Source organism: Meriones unguiculatus, chromosome 21 (assembly GCF_030254825.1).
Source record: "Meriones unguiculatus strain TT.TT164.6M chromosome 21, Bangor_MerUng_6.1, whole genome shotgun sequence".
Lineage (NCBI taxonomy): Eukaryota > Metazoa > Chordata > Mammalia > Rodentia > Muridae > Meriones > Meriones unguiculatus.
In genome coordinates, this window is record NC_083368.1 from 29,193,133 (window position 1) to 29,216,112 (window position 22,980).

Sequence of the window (22,980 nt, forward strand, 5' to 3'; positions counted from 1 at the left end):
CTACAACCAAGTAGGCTTCATCCCAGGCATGTAGGGGTAGTTCAATATATGGAAATCCATCAATGTGATCCACCACATAAACAAACTGAAGGAGAAAAACCACATGCTCATCTTCTTAGATGCTGAAAAGGCATTTGACAAAATCCAACATCCATTCATGTTTAAAGTATTGGAGAGATCAGGGATACAAGGCACTTATAGAACATCAAACTGAACGGAGAGAAACTTAAAATTCCACTGAAATCAGGGACAAGGCAAGGCTGCCCACTCTCTCCATATCTCTTCAACATAGTTCTGGAAGTCCTTGCTAGAGCAATAAGACAGTTGAAGGAGATCAAGGGGATTCAGTTTGGAAAGGAAGAAGTCAAATTATCACTATTTGCAGATGATATGATAGTATACGTGAGTGACCCCAAAAACTCTACCAGGGAACTCCTACAGCTGATAAACACCTTCAGCAAAATGGCTGGATACAAAATTAACTCAAGAAAAAATCAGTAGCCCTCCTGTATACAAAAGACAAAAGTGCTGAGAAAGAAATTAGAGAAACAACACCCTTCGCAATAGCCACAAATGACATAAAGTACCTTGGTGTAACTCAGAAAAGTCAAAGACTTGTATGAAAAAAATTTCAAGTCTCTGAAGAAAGAATTAGAAGAAGATATCAGAAGATGGAAAGATCTCCCATACTCATGGCTTGGCAGGATTAACATAGTAAAAATGGCCATCTTACCAAAAGCAATCTACAGATTCAATGCAATTCCCATCAAATTACCAACACAATTCTTTATAGACCTGGAAAGAAAAATTCTCACCTTCATATGGAACAACAAGAAACTCAGAATTGCTAAAACAATTCTCTACAGTAAAAGATCTTCAGGAGGTATTTCCATCCCTGATCTCAATCTGTACTATAGAGCAACAATACTAAAAACTGCATGGTACTGGCATAGAAATAGACTGGTGGATCAATGGAATCAAATAGAAGACCCTGACATAAATCCACACACTTATGGACACCTGATTTTTGACAAAGATGCCAAACCATTCAATGGAAAAAAGATAGCATCTTCAACAAATGGTGCTGGTCTAACTGGATGTCTACATGTAGCAAAATGCAAATAGATCCATACTTATCACCCTGCACAAAACTAAAGTCCAACTGAATCAAAGACCTCAACATAAAATCAGACACACTAAACTGCTTAGAAGAAAAAGTGGGGAAGAGCCTTGAACTCATTGGCATAGGAGACAACTTCCGGAACAGAACACCAACAGCACAGGCTTTAAGAGCAACAATCAATAAATGGAAACTCATGAAACCGAAAAGCTTCTGTAAAGCAAAGGACACTGTTGTCAGAACAAAACAACAGCCTACAGATTGGGAAAGGATCTTCACTAACCCCATATCTGACAGAGGACTAATATCCAGTATATATAAAGAACCAAAGAAGTTAAACAGCAAAAAAAATCAAGTAATCCAATTAAAAAACGAAGTACAACGCTAAACAGAGAATTCTCAATAGAGGAATATCGAATGGCAGAGAAACACTTAAAGAAATGCTCAACCTCATTAGCCATCAGGGAAATGCAAATCAAAACAACCCTAAGATTTCACCTTACACCCATCAGAATGGCTAAGATAAAAAACTCAAGAGACAATACATGCTGGAGAGGTTGTGGAGAAAGGGGAACCCTCCTCCACTGCTGGTGGAAATGTAAACTTGTACAACCACTCTGGAAAGCAATCTGGCACTTTCTCAGACAACTAGGAATAGCGATTCCTCAAGATCCAACTATAACACTCCTAGGCATATACCCAAAAGAGTCTAAAATACACAATAAGGACATTTGCTCAACTATGTTTGTAGCAGCCTTATTTGTAATAGCCAGAAGCTGGAAACAGCCCAGATGCACCTCAGTGGAGGAATGGATGCACAAATTGTGGTATATCTACACAATGGAATATTACTCAGCAATAAAAAAAACAAGGAAATCATGAAATTTGCAGGTAAATGGTGGAACCTGGAAAAGATCATCCTGAGTGAGCTATCCCAGAAGCAGAATGATGCACATGGTATATACTCACTCATATAGATATATAATATAGGATAAATCTACTAAAATCTGTACACCTAAAGAAACTAATCAAGAGGGAGGACTCTTGCTAAAATGCTCAATTCCTATCCAGAAAGGCAAAGAGGATGGACATCAGAAGAAGGAGAAAAGAGGGAACAAGTCAGGAGCCTGACACAGAGGACCTCTAAAAGGCTCTGCCCTGCAGACTATCAATGCAGATGCTGAGACTTATGGGCAACCTTTGGGTAGAGTGCAGGGAATCTTATGAAAGAAATGGGAAACAGTAAGATCTGGAGAGCACAGGAACTCCACAAGGAGAACAACAGAACCAAAAAATCTGAGCAGAGGGGTCTTTCCTGAGACTGATACTCCAACCAAAGACTATGCATGGAGATAACCTAAGACCCCTGCACAGATGTAGCCCATGGCAGTTCAGTATCCAAGTGGGTTCCATTGTAATAGGAACAGGGACTGTCTCTGACATGAACTGATTGGCCTGCTCTTTAATTACCTCCCCCTGAGGGGGGAGCAGCATTACCAGGCCACATAAGAAGACAATGCAGCCACTCCTGATGAGACCTAATTGACTAGGATCAGAAGGAAGGAAAAGAAGACCTCCCCTATCAGTGGACTTGGGGAGGGGCATGCACGCAGAGGGTGGAGGAAGGGAGGGATTGGGACAGGAGGAGGGAGGGAACCACAGGGGGGAAACAAAGTGAATAAAGTGTAATTAATAACGAATTAAAAAAAAACAAAAGAAAAAAACAGAGGTCATAAGTTTGAGAGTGAGCAAGGGGGATACACTGGAAGGGTTGGAGGGAGGAAAGGAAAGGAGGAAACAATGTAACTAACTAACTAACTAACTATATATTTTTTCTTTTTTCTTTTTTTCAAAAGGAATTCAGAAGAAAGATGTTTGCAATTTAAATTTCGTGCCAGAGTAAATGACCTTCTGGAAATAAAAGAACAAGCCCTTCAGGTATCTAGACTGGAGAGCTCTAAGGCCCTGAAGCAACAGCATCCTAGTCATATTCAAGGATGAGCGGAAAGCCAAAGTGAATGAAGCAGAGCGTGACTAAGGAGAAAGAAAGTGCAGGAGATGATATTGGAGAAGGGATATGCTATTAAATCCTGTAGAGCCTGGTCAGTCCTTGCAAGGACTATGAGTTTAACTCTGAAGGAGAGAGAAAACACAGACTCGGGAGCAGAGGAATTAAATGATTTAACTGCTCTGCTGTGCTGGCCTCACATGGTATCTAACACAAGTGGCAAATCTGTATAATAGTTGTTAAGGTAGCCTACTAATAACACACCATCAAAGGAGGGAAGTGAGCAAGAAGTCATGTCAGATTCTCCCACTTGGAAACTTGACAGGGTTTAATTAACTTTACCCTGGAAAATGATTTTGCATATAAACTATAAAGTAAAAGATCTACAAAACCATCCAGATGGTGATGGAAATGAAAGGAATAAGCAATGCTAACTTTATCTTTTTAATTGAAGAGAGCCTAACAATTATCCCCATGTTTGGCTTTGTTAATAAGTATGTTCACAGTAAGTTAAATAGCAAATGAATACTATAAAATAGTAAATTAGGATGTTGGCCATTACAGTATAAATGTAACAAGTTTTAAAGAGAGCAGTTTTTTTTTCTTTTGTGTGTGTGTGTGTGTGTGTGTGTGTGTGTGTGTGTCTTTGTGTGCTTTGTGTGTGGAAGCCAGAGGTTGACGTCAAAAAGCCTTTCCTAGATTATTACATCTTGGTTGTTGAGACAGGATCTCTTACTAAACCTAAAAATTGGATATACTGGCTAAACTAGCTGGCTGGCTAGAACCCCTGGGATCTACCTGTCTCTCCTCAGGGCCCCCAGGGTTGAGGTTAGTAGCCTGCCCTGGGCAGGTGGTGCTAAACTGTATCAGAAAGGAAGCTGAGCAAGCTGCAGAGAGCAAGCCAGTAGGCAGCATTCCTCCATGCACCTGCCTCAGTGCCTGTCTCCATGTTCCTGTCTTAGCTTTCCTTAACTGACTGTGGCCTGGGAAATGTAAGCCAAATAAACCCATTTCTCTCCAAGCTGTTCTGGGTCTTGGTGTTTTACCACAGTAATAGAAACCTTAACTAATACAAATTAGTAAAGGATGTTTATTGAGATCTGCTGGCTTTTTGGTGTTTTTAAATTGCTCAAGGCTTTACATGTTTGTTATGGGTCATTTAAGTAAAAACTCAAGCATAAGCAAGCTAATCTGCACCCAGGCATTCCTGTTAAAAATTAGTTGTCAGAGCCAGGTACCAATCATACAGTTTTAACCACTGGAGAGACTGACACATCAGGATCTCTTGAACACAGTATTTGGCAATATAGAGACAGCCTATCTAGCAAAACAAACAGACCGACCTCAGCTATACAGGAAATTACTGTCTTTTCTGAAACTTACTATGAGTTTTCAATCAAAAAATGATGGCTCAGGATTCTAAAACTTTAATGAGATACATGTCAAGTGGAAATTCTCACACAAGGGGATAATCTTACAGTAACTTCAGTTGTTGAGTTAGAAAACACCCAGAAGAGGCACATGACTTTTTGACATAAAGCACAGCACTGAAAGGGCAGCAGAGATTTTAGCACGTTTTCTATGAGACTGCACAGTTCAACAACCCGTAATCAGGAAACTACTCAGGCTTTAAAGTAAGAAATAGTTTCAATCCACCGAGAAAAACAACAGCATCAACAGAACAAAACAAGAGCCCCCAGGTCCTTTGTGAAACCCTAGTAAGGTCTTGCGTTTGTGTACTGCCAAATAATGTGGGCAGCACTCCTCACTGGGTGTTTCAGCCACCATTCACAGCAGCCAGAGTGACCTTTTCAAATCTTAAAACTGATCTTGCCAAGCCCTCCTTTCCAGCTGAGAGACCAAAAAGATTAAAAATTAGCAGCTATTATTAAGGGCTGAACTATGTGGGTGGAGAAGTCTGTTGACGCCCTGAGGAAAAGGACCGCCTTACTGCATTCTTTCCCTACCTACTAGAGATAACAGTTGCTAGGAAACTGGCCCATCCCCCTAGGGAGGGACACCAGGTCATTATGGTCTGGGGACCTTCCTATAGCCAATCAATTCAAAATATAGCATTTTGACCAATAGATGCTTGCCAGGCAGGAATTACCCCTGCCTTGGGCATTGCTGGGAGGGACCAGAATCTATAAATCACCCAACTAACCTGGGGCGGTGCGCTCAGCTCCCACCGCTTCGGAGGTGGGGCTGTGTAGCCCAAGCTGCAGCTTGTAATTTTCAATAAAAAGACCCTCACAGAGTCGATTCCTGGAGATCTTTTGGGGGCTCGCGAACTGGGTATAACACAGCCATCTCAGAGACTTCTTGGTGCTCTTTGTATGGTGATTAAATGCTTGATGTGGTCTGTGACCTTGTGTGTAAAGCAAATCCTAGCTTCCTTTTTAGCCTTGTAACCAACACTCTCCCTTACTCTGAGCTGTAGCCATGTTAACCTCAGGCACTGTATTTCCTCTAGCCACAGGCCATTTGCAAATGCTGTTCATTTTGCCTGGATACTTCCTCTCACAAGCTCTTTCTTAGTCCATTCTCTCCTCTGTCCTTAACCTCAGCTCAGTCATTAGATCCTTCCTTGCCACCTCAGCAGGCCCATGGTTTGTTAAACAAAAGCACTATTGACAAGATCTTTCCCAGATAATAACCACTTAATTGACATCTGGATTTCAACCTTGGCAGATTCTGAGCAGCAAACTAACCTGAGTTGGCTGGCTTCTGACCTGTAGAATGTTCAGCTAATAAAAGGACTTATATAAGATAAGTAAACCGGTGAAACTTTTTATATGCTAGAAAACTAATAACCATAATGCACAGTCTTCCCAAATCAACCAAGAAATATTTCAGAAGATAATAACATTATTATCAAGGTCAAGTTTGTGAGCCATGGTGAAGTAAAATAACACCTTGGAGAAGATCTGAATAATGAATCCATATTCAATTTTTTTTTTTTTTTTACTTATATTCACTTATTGACTGTGGTAAATATAATTGGCTAGATGTCTAAGTTGAATGATGTAGTTAGTCAAGTTCTGAGCACCAATCAGTGATTTTGGTGGATCTGGGTTCATGTATAGATACATATACACACACATATACATATGTATGAGTAAATTAGCCCTAGCATTTCAAGACAGAATCATTACTACCATATTTATACATTTAAGCTTGTATATAGCAAATTTACTGTGGACATAATAAATTAATGGTAAAATAAAATTTTATTTTCTTGATTTTATAGATCTCACAAGAATTTTCTTTAAAATCATTTTAATGTAACAATGTCTCACTACAATTAAATCAGCATTTTATTGTATCGTCTGAAAATCTCATTTAGAAATTATTATTAGTTTTTGTGGTGGTTTGAAAGAAAATGGCCTCCATATGCTCATAGAGAGTGGCACTCATAGGAGCTGTGGTCTTGCTGGAGTAGGTATGGCTTTGTTAGAGGAAGAGGGTTACTGGGATGTTGGTATGTTTGTTTTTTTTTTTTTAATGTATACACCTTACCCTTGTTCATTCAAATACTGATTTCTCCCCCCCTCCCCAACTCTCTGGTTTCAATCCCAATATTATATTGCATTGTGATACTCATTCTAAGCATCCTGTCTCAACTCTTGTGTAAACAGGACAAAATAAAGCAACTAGACACAATGTTGAGCAGGGAGGAGCCAGAGGACAGGAAAGATGGGAGGAGGAGCGAGAAGGCAGGAGATGAATGGGAGGAGAAGGGGCAAGAGGAGAGCTAGGAGTAGAGCTGGAAGAGAGATCTTGGAGGACATGGAGCATGAACCCTACCTAAGATTTCACAAAAAGCAAGTATAATGTGGGAAATCTAAATGTTAGGAAACTGAGGGCTTGGAGGTTTAGGAGGGATTAAATATTGCCCAGCATTGTATTCTAGGTTAACTAAAACCCAGACTCTGCGTGGTGATTTGGTTATACAGCTGTTTAAGATTAACAGTAAGCTTTCCTAGAAGATAAACCAATAGTAAATATTAATAACTGCTTACAACACTGGGAACTAGCTTTGAGGTCTCAAAAGCTCATACCAGGTCTACAGGCCTAATGGCTCACAGTTCTGTAACTCTTGCCTGTTGGCCCAGATGTAGAACTCTCAACTACCTCTCCAACACTATGCCTGTCTGTGTGCCATATGCTTACTGCCATGTCGATAATGGACTAAACTGTAAGGTCAGCTCCGATTAAATGTTTTCCTTTATAAGAGCTGCCGTGGTCATGGTGTCTCTTCACGGCAGTAGAAACCCTAACTAAAACATTTTCCTAGTATTTTTCTTAATAAGGTTACATAGGTAAAATTTGTTTCTAAAATTGTTTGCTTCTCAGATTAAAACATAAATTATGGTATGTTTGGTAATCTCTGAGCTACAGAATTTTGTGCTTGAGGATTTTTATGTGTTATATTTGTAATTTTATTTCTTTTGATGATGAGAATATTGGGGATAATGGTATACTAGTAAGAATGGTATGGTGTAAGTATTAGCAGCATAGGATTCCTATTGGCTAGATTTAGCATCTATGTTTTCAAAGTGTATCTTATTCTTAGCATGTATGTGTATTAAAGTGCTGCTTGTATTAATGCATATGTGTGTGTCCATGCACTTGGAGGTCAGAGGTCAAAATTTTTTTTGGGTATCCAGATGTCTGTAGTTCCTTAGAAGCTCTCTACCTTTTTTTTTTTTAATAGAGGTCTCTCATTGGTCTAAATTTAGCCAATCAGCCTAGGTTGGCTGGTCAGCAAGCTCCAGGAATTTGCCTGTCTCCACCTCCCCAGCATCGAGCTTATAAGCATGCCATTAAACCAGGTTTTTAAAATAAGTTCTGGGAATTGAATTCAAGTCTTTTCAAACATTGTACTGATTAGGTTGTCTTGCTAGAGCATATAGTGATTTTTTTTTTTGGTATAGTGAATTTTTAAATATATTTAAGTATTATGCAAATATCCAAATAGTGAATTGAAATATTCACCAAAAGGAGTTTAAAAAATAGTATACTAGATATAATTGATTTTTAATCACTTTCTTGTTTGCAGATTAGTAATTTGAAAAAAATTTCAGAACATATCACTCAAGGTAAATAATAGGGGGGGATTCTTATCAAATGAGGCCCCCAAGTGGCAGTTTAATGATAGCTGTTCATACAAAGGTAAATGAATTTTTATGGTAAAAGCAAGTATTGTGTCAGGTGAACCAACTAAAAGCAATAAAAATTAACATTGTAGCTAGATAATTTACCGTGAAATTTTACTGTTTTCAGTTAGACATACCTTATAGTACAAACAACACAAAAGTGCACTTGATGCGAGAAAGCCAATCTCGCTTTTTTTGTTTTAAAATGATTGCTCACTTTCAACTTCTTTATATATTCTTCCCTTCCAAATCTACCAAATAAGGTTGCCTACAACTTAACTTGACAAACTTTCATATTTCCTAGATCTTTTTGAGATAGGGTCTTACTATGTTGCCCACTGTTCAATTTGCATCTTGAAATGTTCTACAGGGGCATAGGTGGTCTCAAATGTTTTGTCCCCACCCGATGGCTTTATTTTGGAAGGTTGTGGAAACTTTGGGCAGTGGGACCTATTGGAGAAGGCAGGGTACTGAAAGAAGATCCTGGAGTTGTCTTATCCCTGGTGGATTTCCTGTCACTCAACATCCTCTCAGATTTGATGTCAGTTTCAATGTTCTTCTAAAGCCCTCCATGCCATGAACCTTCTGAAACATGAACCCAAACAAACCCTTCCTCCCTCAGACTGTCTATGTCAGATATTTTGGCCACAGCAATACAACAGTAATATAAAAAAAAAAAATAAGGTATTCCTTTTACCTAAGTCATCAGAATTCTGGGATTGCAAAAGTATGCCACCATCTTTTGCTCTAGAATTTTTCTTTTTTTTCTTTATTAATTTATTATGTGTTCATTTTACATCCTCCCACGGGAAAGACCCAACCCCTGACACTATTAATAATACTCTGGTATCCTTGCAGACAGGAACCTAGCATAACTGTCTTCTGAGAGGCTTCATTTAGCAGATGATGGAAACAGATGCAGAGACCCAGAGCCAAACATTAGGCAGAATTCAGGGAGTCTTGTGGAAGAGTTAGGGGAAGGATTGAGGGAGCTGGAGGGGGTCAAGGACTCCACAACTAAGAAGATCTAGAAATTTTTTAATAGTTAATGGTTCTCTATGCATTTCCTTAGACACTTATAATCTCAGGTTTAAAAACTCATCTCCAATTTGAGTTCTAGTTGTCATTGTTAGCATAAACATGGCTGCGCAGCCAGTGCATCTGTCTTCTGGTGGCTGGTTCTGGAGTCATACATTTAGGCTAGAAGGGGAACCTCCCGAGAAGCATCTACGTCAGTTGAATGGACAGGGAATATTTGATAACATGTGCATCGACAGATCACATAACCCTGTATGTGGAAACTTCACCTGCTTTGATTCATGCATGGGAAAGATAAAGTTTAGAGTCTAAGTTATTTTATCATATATATATTTACCCTAGTAACCTTGTTGTGTATTTTCCTACATATGTTTTTATTTTAACATAATTAGATTTAAGTGTTTAAAGAGGTGAGAGTTTGTCCTGATGATTTTTAGATTTTCAAAATTAAACCAAAAAACTGAAGTTTAGACATACTGGCCTGAAGTAGTAGTCTGAGGTGAGAGCCAGAGTTCAGGGCCTCCAGCCAAGAGCCCCACCACAGGTAAGGCCAGAGAAGTGGAGACTCTGCAAAGTGGTCCATCCCGAGCTGTCTTTCAGGCCTTCAGCATTTCCCTTTGCCCTCGGTCAAACCTCCCCAAGGGTCAGGTCACTAACTAGGTGCTCTCCAGATCTCACTGTGCACAACACTCTTCTGTGGTCAGTGGGGTTTCAGGCTGTGCTGGACACTGAGGTGGGAACACGAGTGGAGGAGAATCAAGAATTCAGACCTAACCAGACTCACGTGACTGGAAATGCTAGGGGCACAGTGCCTGATGCCATTGTGTCGCTGCCGTCTGTCCGGCAGGAACCCCAGGACCGGGAATCTGTCATGAAAATTTGACGCTTGTCAGGGTGGCTTCGGACCAGAGTCGCCGTGACCAGACCACACCGAAGCCGGCTGGCTTTCCACGATCCGCACCGAGCCCCCCGCGGTTTCGACGCGCGCCCACTGACGCCGCACTAGCCGGGCCCGCGTTCTGACAGCGGCCCACGCGCTGGGGCGGGGCTTGAGGAAGCGTCCGTGGAGGCTCCTCCCCCCGGGAGCTGGTCCCGCCCACCACCTCCTCTCATTGGCTCTCTCTGGAGGAGCTTTGTTCCCATAGGTGCAGGGGGCGGGGCTGCGTGCGGCAGCCGGCCGGGGTGTGTGTGTGTGGGGGGGGGTTGTCTCACCTCCGCGGCCCCGCCCTGCCGGGAGAATGACGTGCGGTTTGGGCTCGCCCGCGCGCCGGCCCGTGCCGCGTCCCTAGGGAAGCAGCGCAGTGCCCGGGCCCGGAACCCGCACGCGCTTCCCCGGTGGACGGCGGCGGCGCGCGCGCGTGGGCGGAGGAGGCTCGTGCGTGCGTGCCTGTATGTGTGCGTGTGCGCTGGTGGAGTGTGTGTCTGTGTGCGTGTGACCGATCGCGCGGGGGAGCGGGGGAGCGGGGGAGCGGGGCGCCCGGCACGGGGTGCCCCCCCCCCCCAGTGCCTTCCACGCCCTGCCCGCTCCGCGCCTCCTTCCCTCCCTCCCGCAGCGGGGGGCGCGGGGCTTGCGGGACCGCTGGAGACAAAGGGGGCGCGGGGGCGAGGCCGCCATGGCCTCCCGGAGCCTGGCGGGCCTGGGCGGGGGCCGCGGCGGCGGCGGCAAGAAGAGCCTGAGCGCCCGCAACGCTGCGGTGGAGAGGAGGAACCTGATCACCGTGTGCAGGTGCGCGGCCTCGGGCGCCGGGGCGGGCCGGGAGGGGCCGCGGGCCAGCCCCTGGGGTCGCGGGCGCTCGCCGGCCGGGGCCGGGGCGGAGCCGGGGAGCATCTGTTCTGAACGTGCCACCTGGTGTGGAAGAGGGCGGAGGGGAGAGCAGCATCCAGGGGCCGGAGGAGTTGCTGGGTAGCCAAGTCCCAGTGCTGGCGTGCATTTTCACCCCCTTCCTGCCGCGCGTACGCGTACCGGGTATTCAAGTGTTGTCAACTGCTGTGGCAGTGCTGCTTGCGGGACTGTGGCGGTCTCCCAGTCCTTTATTCCAAAATCTGCCTGTCCTGAAACGCTTCCTGATTGTAAATGTCTCCCTTCCTTTAGGAAATATACAAAGAAATAAGAACTATCTATAAATCTAGAATCCAGAAAAAAAACAACAAACAAACGATTTTCAGCAAGCTGGGCATCCATGTCTTACTAACCACTCAGAGCCAATTAGCTCTGTTAAAATTATTTTGTTCCATCATACTGTTTAATCATCAACCAGTGATAATTCTCTAATTATCGGGTAAATAACGAAACCTTTCCCTCCTCTCCCGTTTATGTCTGTATTTAACTTTTTTCCTTGTGTAAAAATGTGGCTAGCATCTTAAGCAGAATGCAGATAAATGTAGTTGGAGCTACATTCAGTATTTCAGAAACTTTTAAAAAGTTGATTGTAATGAATGCACATCGATCAGAAAGACCCTCGCTCACAATTTGCATTGTGAGTGGTAAAATAACACGGAATATATTTATTATGTGTGCTGTGTAGTATACAAGCTATTGGGACACATGGGCTTTATTACATTGTTTTATTTAAATCGAGGCAAATTTCTAAGCTAGGTACATAGAAAAATAAGGTGGGTAGTCTTACCTTTTGCAGTTATTAAAATGAATTTTTAAAAAGAAATGTAGATAGTTTCAAAGCATATTTCTACCTAAACTGTGCTTCTTGAGTCATTATGTGCCATCAGAGCTCCAGCAGACTCAAACTTCCTCATGGTTTGACATTGGGAGTTGGAAGAAGTTGATCTAGTGGAAATGTAGCGAGCTCATAATAGGTGTGGTCATTAACTGTCATTAGAGTTCTCAAATAACTCTAGATATCATTACTGTCTTTAATACCACCTCCCCATTTTTTCATTGTTTTGTCACCTGTACAGTAATGTTGGGCTAGATCACTGTGAATTTCAAGTGATGTACGTAAAATAGTAATGATCATCAACCAATGTGTGATCATATTTGGTTTTAATCTTTCCAAATATGAGCCTAGTTATAATGGTAGAAGGATATATTTGTAGCACCCAGATGAGGCACATACATTGTTTTTTAAACAAAAATTTTCAACTCTGCCCTCATCTTGTGATTCTTTATTGATGTGCTCTAAAAACTGAAATTTATAAAACTAGGATAAAGAAAGCCAACCTCCTCCACCACTGCATATTGTTTCCTATGCTTGCACAGTAATGCTTTTTCTTTCCCTTAAAAAGTTAGATATCATTTCAGCTTAGTTCTATGCCATGTCAAAAACCATGCAATTATGTTTATTTAATGGTTGATGCAATATTGTTACTGTTTTGAATTTTGGAATTAGGCTGTTCGGCTATGTAGAATAGTCAGGAAAAGAGCTGAATTGAATTTGGGTTCAATAGATTGTGTGTGTAGTTCAATTTTTTAGAGAAAAAATGTATTGTGTGCTAAAACCATTGTATAGTACTTATCTCAGCAAATAAAGTTTTAGCATATTTTTTCCATAGGTTGTACTCTAGGTAAAGTAGGTCATTTGAGAACTCTAAATTTTCCACACTCAACTCTCAAGTATTTATACACTGATTTTAGCTACTCTGTTTTGTATACAGAATCTTTATTATTTAGAACTTTGGAAAATTAAGGCACTTTTCCCCCACGTTTCTCCCCTTTCTGTTTTCTGACACATGGCCTTGTGTAGCCTTCACTGGCGTGGAACTTGTTATGTAGATAACACTCGCCTCAAATTCATTGAAATCTGCCTGTGTCTGCCTCCCGAGCACTGGGTTTACAGCCACGGAGCATCATGCTGGGCCTGCTCTTGGGCTTTTTTAGCTTGCATTTTTTCATCCATACAAATTCAGAAGTTAGTCTTTTTTTTTTTTTTCTGTTGTTTTTAAGCTTATGTATTTTTCCAAAGATTTTAATTTTATGTAAGGGTGGTTTTCTTACATGTGTGTCTGTACACTATGTGTGTGCATTTCCAGAATTTGTGTCAAATGCCCTGAAACTGGAGTTACAGATAGCTGGGAACTGCCACATGGGTACTGGAAATTAAACCCAAGTTAAGAACTAGTGCTCTTAACTGCAAACCATCTCTACAGCACAAGCTTATGTCTTTTTAAGGTGATTTTTTTTTTTTTAACTATAGTTCTGTTGGCAAATACGATTAAAATAGAATTCACCTTTCAGTTTATAATATTATATAAAATAATAAAATAATTCATGTTTAACAATGAGAATACACGTTTTAAAACAACAGTTGTCAAACTTTTAAGTCAGAAGTTGTACTGGCTAATTTTATGTCAACTTGACACAAGCTGGAGTCATCAGAGAGGAAGGAGCCTCAGTTGAAAAAATTCCTCCATAAGATCCAGCCGTCGGCAAGCCTGTAGAACATTTTCTCAACTAGTGATTGATGGAAGAGGCCCCCATCCATCATGGATGGAACCATTGCTGGACTGGTGTCCCTGGGTTTTATAGGAAAGCAAGCTGAGCAAGCTATGAGGAGCAAGCCAGTAAGCAGCACCCCTCCATGGCCTCTGCTTCAGCTCCTGCCTCCGGGTCCCCGCCCTGTTTGAGTTCCTGCCCAGATTTCCTTTGAGAGTAAACAGTGATGTGGAAGTGTAAGCCAAATAAACCCTTTCCTTCCCAGCTTGTTTTTTGGTCATGATATTTCATCACATCAATAGAAATCCTAAGACAGTAGTTGAAAGGAACTTCTCATGCAAAAATCAGTTTTCCTGTCTTGTGGATAAAAAAAGACAAGGGTAGTTTAAGAAGATAGCACACAGTAAATTAAGCATGATGGAGACAAATGATGATTTCATAATTAAAATACTTTAATAAGATGAAACATTTTCTATAGGTCAAGATAGTATTTCAGAACACTAGTATTATGTCAAATTAGAGCAGCACCTCATTTCTTTAGTGTGGTCAAGGAATAAAGAGCTCATATTTTATTTGTAACTAATACCTACTCGTAATACAAATGCTCATATTTCGCACACAATTTAGATATGTTCGATAAATTACTTAACAAAAAAAAGAGGTTGCCCATTTCTCTACCTTCTTTAGAGAGACTACAGCAGGCACACGTAGTGACTGTTGACGATTGTGCCGAGGATTTGTGTCTATGAATGTATGCACTGTTCAGCATTGTCCTTGGAGACTCTTGAGGTTCCTTAGTATGTTTTGCTAAGTGGCCCCGTGAGACTCGTGTTTAGAGTTTTGTTTTGCTGTCTGTTGTTTCTTCCTATTGACTTAGCTGTTGTTTCTTTAAGGTGTGCTTCCAGAAACCCTTTGATTTGCTGACTGTAGCTGTTGTGCACTAGGAAAGAAGTAAATGTGTGCCCGGGGGCACAGGTTAACTGAGAGAACTTTAGCAGTCTTAGCATTTTAGACATTGAATAATCAGCGTGGAAGTCTCACTTTGCTTGAACTTGGTAGGGGTTCAGATGTAGGCATGAGAATGCTTACTGAATACATCAACAGTAATATCCTTTAAACACAGTTACTTATTCTTTGTTACTACTTTCTTGAGTGTGCCTTATAAGAGTGATCAGACCTTGGTAGGATGAATATAAAAAGTTATTTTAATCATCTTACGTGTAGTAGAACATTGATCTACGTTTTTGGGTCCGTCGATAACATCATAGAGCTCCTGAGTATGCAGAGTGAATTGCTCCATACTCTTATACTTCCAATTACAAGAGTTATCCTGTTATATACCTATCCTTCAGTGTTCATTGAGAGTTAAGATAGGAAGCAATCCAGAGGGTCTTCTTGAAGCTATTATTAGGAGCAGTGTGTATGGCAAGATAGCTTATTTTCTGAATATTTCATGTATATTTTTGAAATACATTTCAAATATAATTTTGTGTATGTATATGTGTGTGCATGCATGTACATGTTTTTGTGCATGTAGGTGCATGTGGTGGACTGAGGTCAACCTCAGGTGTCATTCCTCAGACACTGTCTACCCTGATTGTGTAAAACAGGGACTGTCAATAGTCTGGAGGTCACCGAGAGAGGTAGGGTGGCTGACTATTAAGCCTCTACGATCCTTCTGCCTCTCCTTCCCCAGCCCTGGGATTCCAGAGACACTGCCTCATGCCTGGGATTTTTGGTTGATTGAATTCAGTCAGGATTAAATTTAGGTCCTCAGGCTTGCTTAAGTCAAGGACGTTATTGGCAGGTAGCTCCTCAGCCAGTGAAATTGTATTCACTTACACTATGCAAGTTAAAAAGTACACATAGAATAAACATACTGCCCAATGAGTTTTTGCTTCTCCATTTGTTGACTTTTTTCCACCCTACAGTGTGAAGAGAATTCCTTACCTAGAAAGCAGCTTATTGCTTTCCCTTCATGGTTAATGCTAACCAGCTTAATAAATCTACTTTACCTCCATGTAGTCAAATACTCTCCTGTTTCCTTCTAAAGCGTCGTTGTTTTGCTCTTTGCATTTATATCAACAATCCATCTGTAGATTACTTGTATTTGTGTTGTTAAGTATGGGGACCAAGGTGAAATATTGTCCTTAAAAAGTCAGTTAACCTAGTACCAATTATTGAAAAGATCGTATTTTGGCACATACCTTTAATCCCAGCACTTGGGAGGCAAAGGCAGGTGGATCTCTGTGTAGGCCAGCCTGGTATACAGGGCGAGTTTCAGGACAGCCATGGCTACACAGAGAAACCCTGTCTCAACAAAACAAAACAAAATGAAAACAAAAGAAAAAGAAAAAAAGAGAAAAGATCCTATTTTGTCTAATACCTTCAATTGTTAATTTTTCTCTTGAATCACTGCCTGTTTCTGGGCTCTTTCTCTCTTTACATTAGTCTACTTGTTTCTTCTTCAAATAATATCATACTATCTTAATAACTATTGCTTTATCACACATCTTAATGAAGTTTTTATAATAAAGTTTTCTAGCTTTATATTTGAAGATCATTCTATCCTTAGCCTTTTGCCAGCTAAAGTGTGGGATCTACTTATCAGTTTTCATAAAAGCAATCTGAGTGTTTAAAAACTTTACCATTTTTAATATGTGTATAATATATTTTGGACATTTTATGTGCCCACATTACCCTTTCTTGTCCCTCTCACACTCCTCACTGAACACTTTCTCCCCAAGAAATCCTGTTTGTAATTATATAATTATATATAATATATAATTACAATATATATTTATAATATATAATATAATTACAATTATAATTGTTTGCTTGCTTTGTTTTGTTGTGACCCATTGAATTTAGTTAGGATTACATGCATAAGCATCCATGGGGTATTATTTACTGGAACATGGGCATCTTCACAGTGGATATACCACTGAAGAATATGACATTAACAACAACCGTTAACTATCAATAGGAATCTGGGATTTTTCTTAAGCTTGAACTGATTCTACAATCTTTTTTTAAGATAAACTTTCATCTTTATAAAATATATCTTTAAATCATATTAAATGAGCATAATAAATGCTTTCATGTATTTAAATATTCTCTTCTCATAAATAGGCATTAGTTTAGAATATGTAGGCATTATAAATCTCTTGTCAAATATATTCTTGTACACTGGAAATACTTTTATATTGTTATAACCAAAATCATATTTTCTTTCTTTTGATGGTATGAAGACATTAAATTGGTCTTTAAACATGGTAGCCTTGAATATATGGTCTTAACTAGATTTATTCATTAATTCTATCAGATTTTCTACAGGTTTATAAAGATTGATTAAAAGTCAAACATGCATGCTTTATTTCTTCATTTGTCAGTCTTTATCCCTTTTACTACTTGACTTATTACTTACTGCATTGGCTAGGATCCCTAACACCGTGTTACGGAAAACATTAAGGATATTATGATGTTAGTGGGCGTTTGCAGCAGATATTTCTTCTTTCTCTTCTGTTTCTAGATTCCTGGGAATTTTTATCTTAAGTAGGTGCCAAATACTATGGTGTCAGATGCTTCCCCCCCTCCAACAAGATTAAACATGATGCCCATCCCTCTTTCCTGTTCATGTAATGTATTCTGTTATTTGACTTTCAAATGGCAGACTACTTTGGAGTAAAACACTGTTAGGTAGGCTACATTTTTGAGATTTCTTTCCATTCAGCTGAGTTAATATTTGGCTGCAGATACTATTTGTATGTATTTGTCTATACTTTCACTTTTTCTGATAATTATGCTTAAAAGTTTTCTTATAGGACAAGGGAATTTTGTTTTGTTTTGTTTTGTTTCTTGTGCCTCAGGCAAGCTAGATGAATGCTCCATTTCTGAACTGCCGCCCAAGCTTATTGAACACACAGTTGGATCTTGTATTTTATCTAGTCTGGTACTTTTTTTTTTTTTTAGCATTCTCAGCTTACTTACATTTAATGTTATCATTATATTGGGATTTTTAAATTTTAACATTTATTTTTTATTTTTGTATATTAGTAAAGTACTTTTGTGGTTCAGTTTGTCTACTATTTTAGTATCTATCAGCGTGTTACATATTATTTTGCCTTTCCTATGTATATTTTTAATTTCCATTCCTTCAGAATGACTATTAAAACAACTTAAAGTTTTAATACATTTTATAAACCCCACAAAACATGTCTGCGTAACATCAGAAAAAAATATATTTACTTAGTTTTGGGATATTTTCTAAGAAGTCTCTTACTTGAGAATGAGCTTCTGTGAGGCCCTGAAAGCAGTGAAGGGTGACAGGTCAGCAGTCTTTGGTCAGCACTCTTGACACCTTGCCACAGCATTTGGTTGAGAGACTGCTATGAGAAACAATCTTAGAAGAAGAAAAGGTTTAGACAGAGATCTCTCCCTCATAGCATCTCCACACACTTGCTACCAGTTTTAGTACCAGGGAGTTGAGACTGAAGGGCAAGATGGTCAGTGGCTCCAACCCCATGCCAAAGATTAGCGCAGTGCTCTGTAGAGCAGTGTGGAGATTGAGAGCTCAGGGCCGGTGCCTGGTGATTGTTGACCTCCAAAGCTGACGCCCTGCTACTTGTTGGCTTTGAGGAAGGACTGTGAGCTCTAAGCCCATGTCCAGTGGATCGGCCAATTCCCCACTTCCTCCCAGATGCAGGGTGGTTTATTTTTGGGTGGGGTCTGAACAAGCTGAGACTAGCTGTCTTAGTTTGGATTTCTGTTGCTGTGAAGAGATACCATGACCGAGGCAAATTTTATAAAGGAAAGCATTTAATTGGGACTGGCTTACAGTTCAGAGGTTTGGTCCATTATTGTCATGGTGGGAAGCATGATGACATATAGGCAGACGTGGAGCTGGAGGGGTAGATGAGCATTCTATATCCAGATCAGCAGGCAGCAGGAAGAAAGTGCGACACTGGTACTGACTTGAGCTTCTGAAACCTCAAAGCCCACCCCCACCCAGTGACATACTTCCTCCAGCAAGGCCACACCTATCCCAACAAGGCCACACCTCAGCAATGTGTCTGTGAGTCTACAGCCATTATTTTCATTCAGACCACCACACTCTGCTTCCTGGTCCCCTCAGGCTTGTAGCCATATCGTAATGCAAAATGCTTCTAGTCCAACTTCAGAAGTCTCCATAGTCTATCACAGTCTCAACAGTGTTTAGAAGCTCATACTTCCAAGTCTCTGAGACCCAAGGCAACCCCTTAACTCTAAACTCCTCTAAGTCAAAATGAAAAAAGCAGATCACATGCTTTTATCATACAGTGGCACAGGATATATGTTACCATTCCAAAAGGAAGGAAAGGGAGCACAGTGAAGAAATACGGGACCAAAGCAAAACTGAAAACCAGCTGGGCAAACTCCAAACTCCGCATCTCTGTGTTTGATGTCAAAGTGCTTTCAGATCTCCAACTCCTTTCAGCTTTGTTGACTGCAATACACTTCTTTCTCTTGAGCTGGTTCTACTCCTTGTTAACTTTTGGCCTCCCTGGGCGTCCAGCATGCATGTGGTACACATACATGCATGCAGGCAAAACATTCATATGCATAAAATAAAAATTCTTTAAAACACTGTATGTGTTTGCTAATACTCTTTAATTCATGTGCTTTTCCATAATTTTTTTTTTAAATTTCTTGCTCCATTCCTTGTCTTCACATTCTTTTCCTTTTATTTAATGCTATTTTTCTTTTTTTCCCTTTTCCTAACTTTTCTTTTACTCCATTCTTTTATTGTTAATACTTTTACATTTATTACATTTAAACTTTATAGTGTACATTATTTTTCTACTTTTCTGTGGTTATTGAAATCCTAGTGGCTGTAATAAATAGATTAAACTTTTTGTGTAAGTGATATATATGTGTGGTGTAGGCTTACATGTGTCAGGTACATGTGGGGGACAGAGAAGATGTCAACTGTTCTAATCCACCGTTCTGCTCTTGATTCCCTTGGGCAGGGTATCCCACTGAACCTGGAATTAGACTGGCCTCCAGTAAGCCCCTGAATCCTTCTGCCTCTGCCTGTCATGGCATAGGGGTGACAGGTCTAGCTTTTAATGTGGGTATTGAAATCCAAACTCAGGCTTTTATACTTGAGTGGTGAGTGCTATTTAGCCATCTCTCTAGCTATCACACTAGTTTTTTGTGTTTTTTTTTTTTAAGAATAGCTTTTTTTATTTTTGAAATTATAATTTGAAATTATTTACCCCCATTCCCTCTCCTCCCTCCAACCTCTCCCATGGAGCACCCTTGCTCTCTCTGAAACCCATGGTCTCTTTTTCCTTAGTCATTGTGTTATATACACACACATCTAAATACATAAATACAGTCGTCTCAGTCCATATAACATTACTTGTATGTACGTAGACTCAGGTATTGGTTTTATTTTATTTTGATTCTGAGTTTGTTTTGGTGGTGTGACTGTTAATTTGTTTTCTCCACTTTGAGTGGAGAAAGGAAGAACTGAGGCCTCAAAAGAATATTCATTAAGCAGAGCCCCAGAAGAGAAACCTATCCAAACAGATACATAGAAACACAAGAAATATAAAAAGAGACAGTAACAAGACTACTCCAGTAGTTCATAATCCTTTAAGAGCTGAGTCCAAATATATAGAAACGAAAAACTGACAAAGAACTCAAAAGTCTGATTTAAAACAATTAACTCAAAAGAGTTATATAATCAGATGAATACAGAAGTCAATGCAGAACTTTTATGAGAATTTCAGCGCCAAGACGAGAAATACAATACACTGAATTATAAAGATGAGGACAGATGGTTGGAATATTTATGTGTCTGTGTTACAACAAAAGCTAGTTAAAAGCCAGAAGCAGAAGACTGGAGTGAGATGGTTGCTCTTATAGAGGACCAGGGTTTGATTCCCAGCACCCACATTTGGTTAACAATTATCTGTAACTCCAGTTTCAACAAGGTGTCCTCTTCTGACCTTCTCAAGTATGAGGTACAAAGCAGTGTATATCCATTTGTGTAGTCAAAACATTCATATACATAAAATAAAAATAAATCTTAAAAAATCAGAAACAAACAAATAGTTGAATTTAACATGTGCATGATAGTCTGTATATTGCTGCTTAACACATACATGGAAAGTGGGTTTTTTTCATTTAAATTTTTTCTTGGTAGATTAAAAATGCACATACAATGGCTGAATATTCTTACATTATTACTTGAAAGGGTAAGCAAATTTCTGATTTCTTAAAAATAGATATCTGGTATAAAATATAAAGAAGAAAAATTAGCCTTATTTGAAAAAATATCTCCAGTTTTCATGCTTATTTATTACTTGTGCTTAGTGTTTTATATTATATTTGCTGTGATTTGTATCTTATCACTGTGTATGTGCACATAAATATAGGGGTATAGTGGTCATATGTGCATGCGTGTATGTAGGCCAGAGGTTGAAGTCAAGTACCCCTTTTATTGCTTTCCATTTAAAAAAATTATTAAAGACAAATTCTCTCGTAGGACCTGGAGTTTAATAGTTTGGTTAGACTGTCTGGCCAGCAAGCACTAGAGGTCTTCTGGCCTCTGCCCCCTAGCACTGGGATACAAGCATGTACTGTCATGCCCAGGTTTCACATGGGTACTAGGGATGTGGAACTCAAGTCTTCATGCTTATGTGGAAAGTGCTTTACCCACCAAGCCATCTCTCAGCCCCTCTATCATCTCTCTTGATAGACATTTTGTTTTTTTATTATTTGAAGATGTAAATTATTTTTTTCCAAGAGTAGATATAGTTGCTCTGCTTTTATAGAATCCAGTAATTTACCCTGAAATAGTAGAAGAAAAAAACTCTTATCTTTGAATTTGAACATTCTTTTATCAATAGTGTCAGTCTTGGCCTAGTGATGGCTCACAAGGCGAAGGTACTTGCTGCCTGGAGAGAAATAGGGAAAGCTTATCACACTTATCAGAAAGCTTATCAGAGATGAAACTAAATCCTAATCCAGCTTCTTGGTGAAATATGCCTTGTTACCATTATTTGAAAATATGTTCAGTTGGCTTCATGGTGTGCATTACTGTTTCAAATGACATACTTTTCTAAAGCAGTAGTTTTTCTCTTACCTTCAAGAATGTGCTTGCAGAGTCAGCTTTCTTATTCCATTCCTCCTGATAAAGATTAGAGAAAAAAATTTAGAAATTTTCTCCTACTCAAATCAGCAATAGGGGTAGCACAGCCTTTTTTTTTTTTTTTTTCACTTTAGAAAATTTTGCATTTAATTCAGCTGTGGAAGAACATAGTATTTATGTTATTATTTTTATTTTATACGTATACATGCTTTGCCTTCACGTAAGTATGGGCACTGCATGTTCTGGAGGTTCTCTTAAGCTAAACACACAAACAGTCACAAGGCTCAGATCTGCATATGAGAGAGAACACACAGCATGTGTCTTGTCTTTTGGGTGTGGGTAACTTAACGTGGTACAGTTTTTTTTTTCAATTTTATCTATTTATCAAAATTTCATAATTTCATTGCTTTTTATAGCTAAATAAAATACGTATCCTAGAAGTAATAGATCATTAAACAAAACCCCCAATGCCAGGTGTGAGATACCAAGCCTTTGATATCTACTTATTTTCCCACCAAAACTAGTTGATAAGACCTTAATGCTGATGATATCATAAACAAGGTACAAGATTTAGAGAAATTAGGCTGGAAGCTTCCTGCTGGCCAGTTTTGCTGGAAGGCAGTGTGCAGACAGCTGGAGAAGTAAGGCATCAGTGGACTTACCACCTGGGAATTCTATGAACTATATACCAACATGCCAGGAAAGAGGTGCCCATTGTTGTAATAATGGCACAACTGTTGGGGGGGGTAACCAACCTCTCTCTGATTGGATCTGAGTCCTGTTCCACAAGAAACAACCCATACATAGATTTACAAACCCAGTCAAACATTTACTACTGTTTCTTAGCTAAATTGACAATATTAAACTGCCTTCTAAATATATCCACCGACAAAGGCTACTCTTGGCCTTAGATAGAGAAACATATCTTCACAGTGAATAAAGGTAAATTCAGAGAAGATGACTGTGTAAGATGCTAAGAGTAAAAATTAGATGAGTGTTCAGCCCTAAACAACGTTTATAACACTATTTTAAGGCTCTGTGAATATTGCAGAAGAGGTGTCTAAAACAATGTAAGAGCTAGAAGAGAGGGGGAAGAAAAGTGAAAAGTTATTTTCTAAGTATGAG

General features: G+C 39.7%; 2 protein-coding genes across 5 annotated transcripts in view; one reads left to right on the forward strand and one right to left on the reverse strand.

Annotated features, from left to right (window-relative positions):
- The window catches only part of LOC110564858 (ATP-dependent translocase ABCB1), a 163,061-nt gene that overhangs the window by 95,095 nt on the left and 44,986 nt on the right, over positions 1-22,980 (reverse strand). The window contains exon 2 of the mRNA XM_060373880.1: positions 21,850-21,894. The gene's annotated coding sequence lies outside the window, so the exon portion shown is untranslated. The remainder of the gene's footprint in view (positions 1-21,849; positions 21,895-22,980) is intronic.
- Rundc3b (RUN domain containing 3B) overlaps positions 10,560-22,980 on the forward strand; it is a 137,664-nt gene continuing 125,243 nt past the window's right edge. The window contains exon 1 of one of the 4 annotated variants that reach the window (XM_060373886.1): positions 10,560-11,051. In XM_060373886.1, coding sequence (XP_060229869.1) covers positions 10,939-11,051 — 113 coding nt within the window. In that variant the 5' untranslated portion in view covers positions 10,560-10,938. The remainder of the gene's footprint in view (positions 11,052-22,980) is intronic. The other 3 variants (XM_060373885.1, XM_060373884.1, XM_060373887.1) reach the window with 3 other exon arrangements.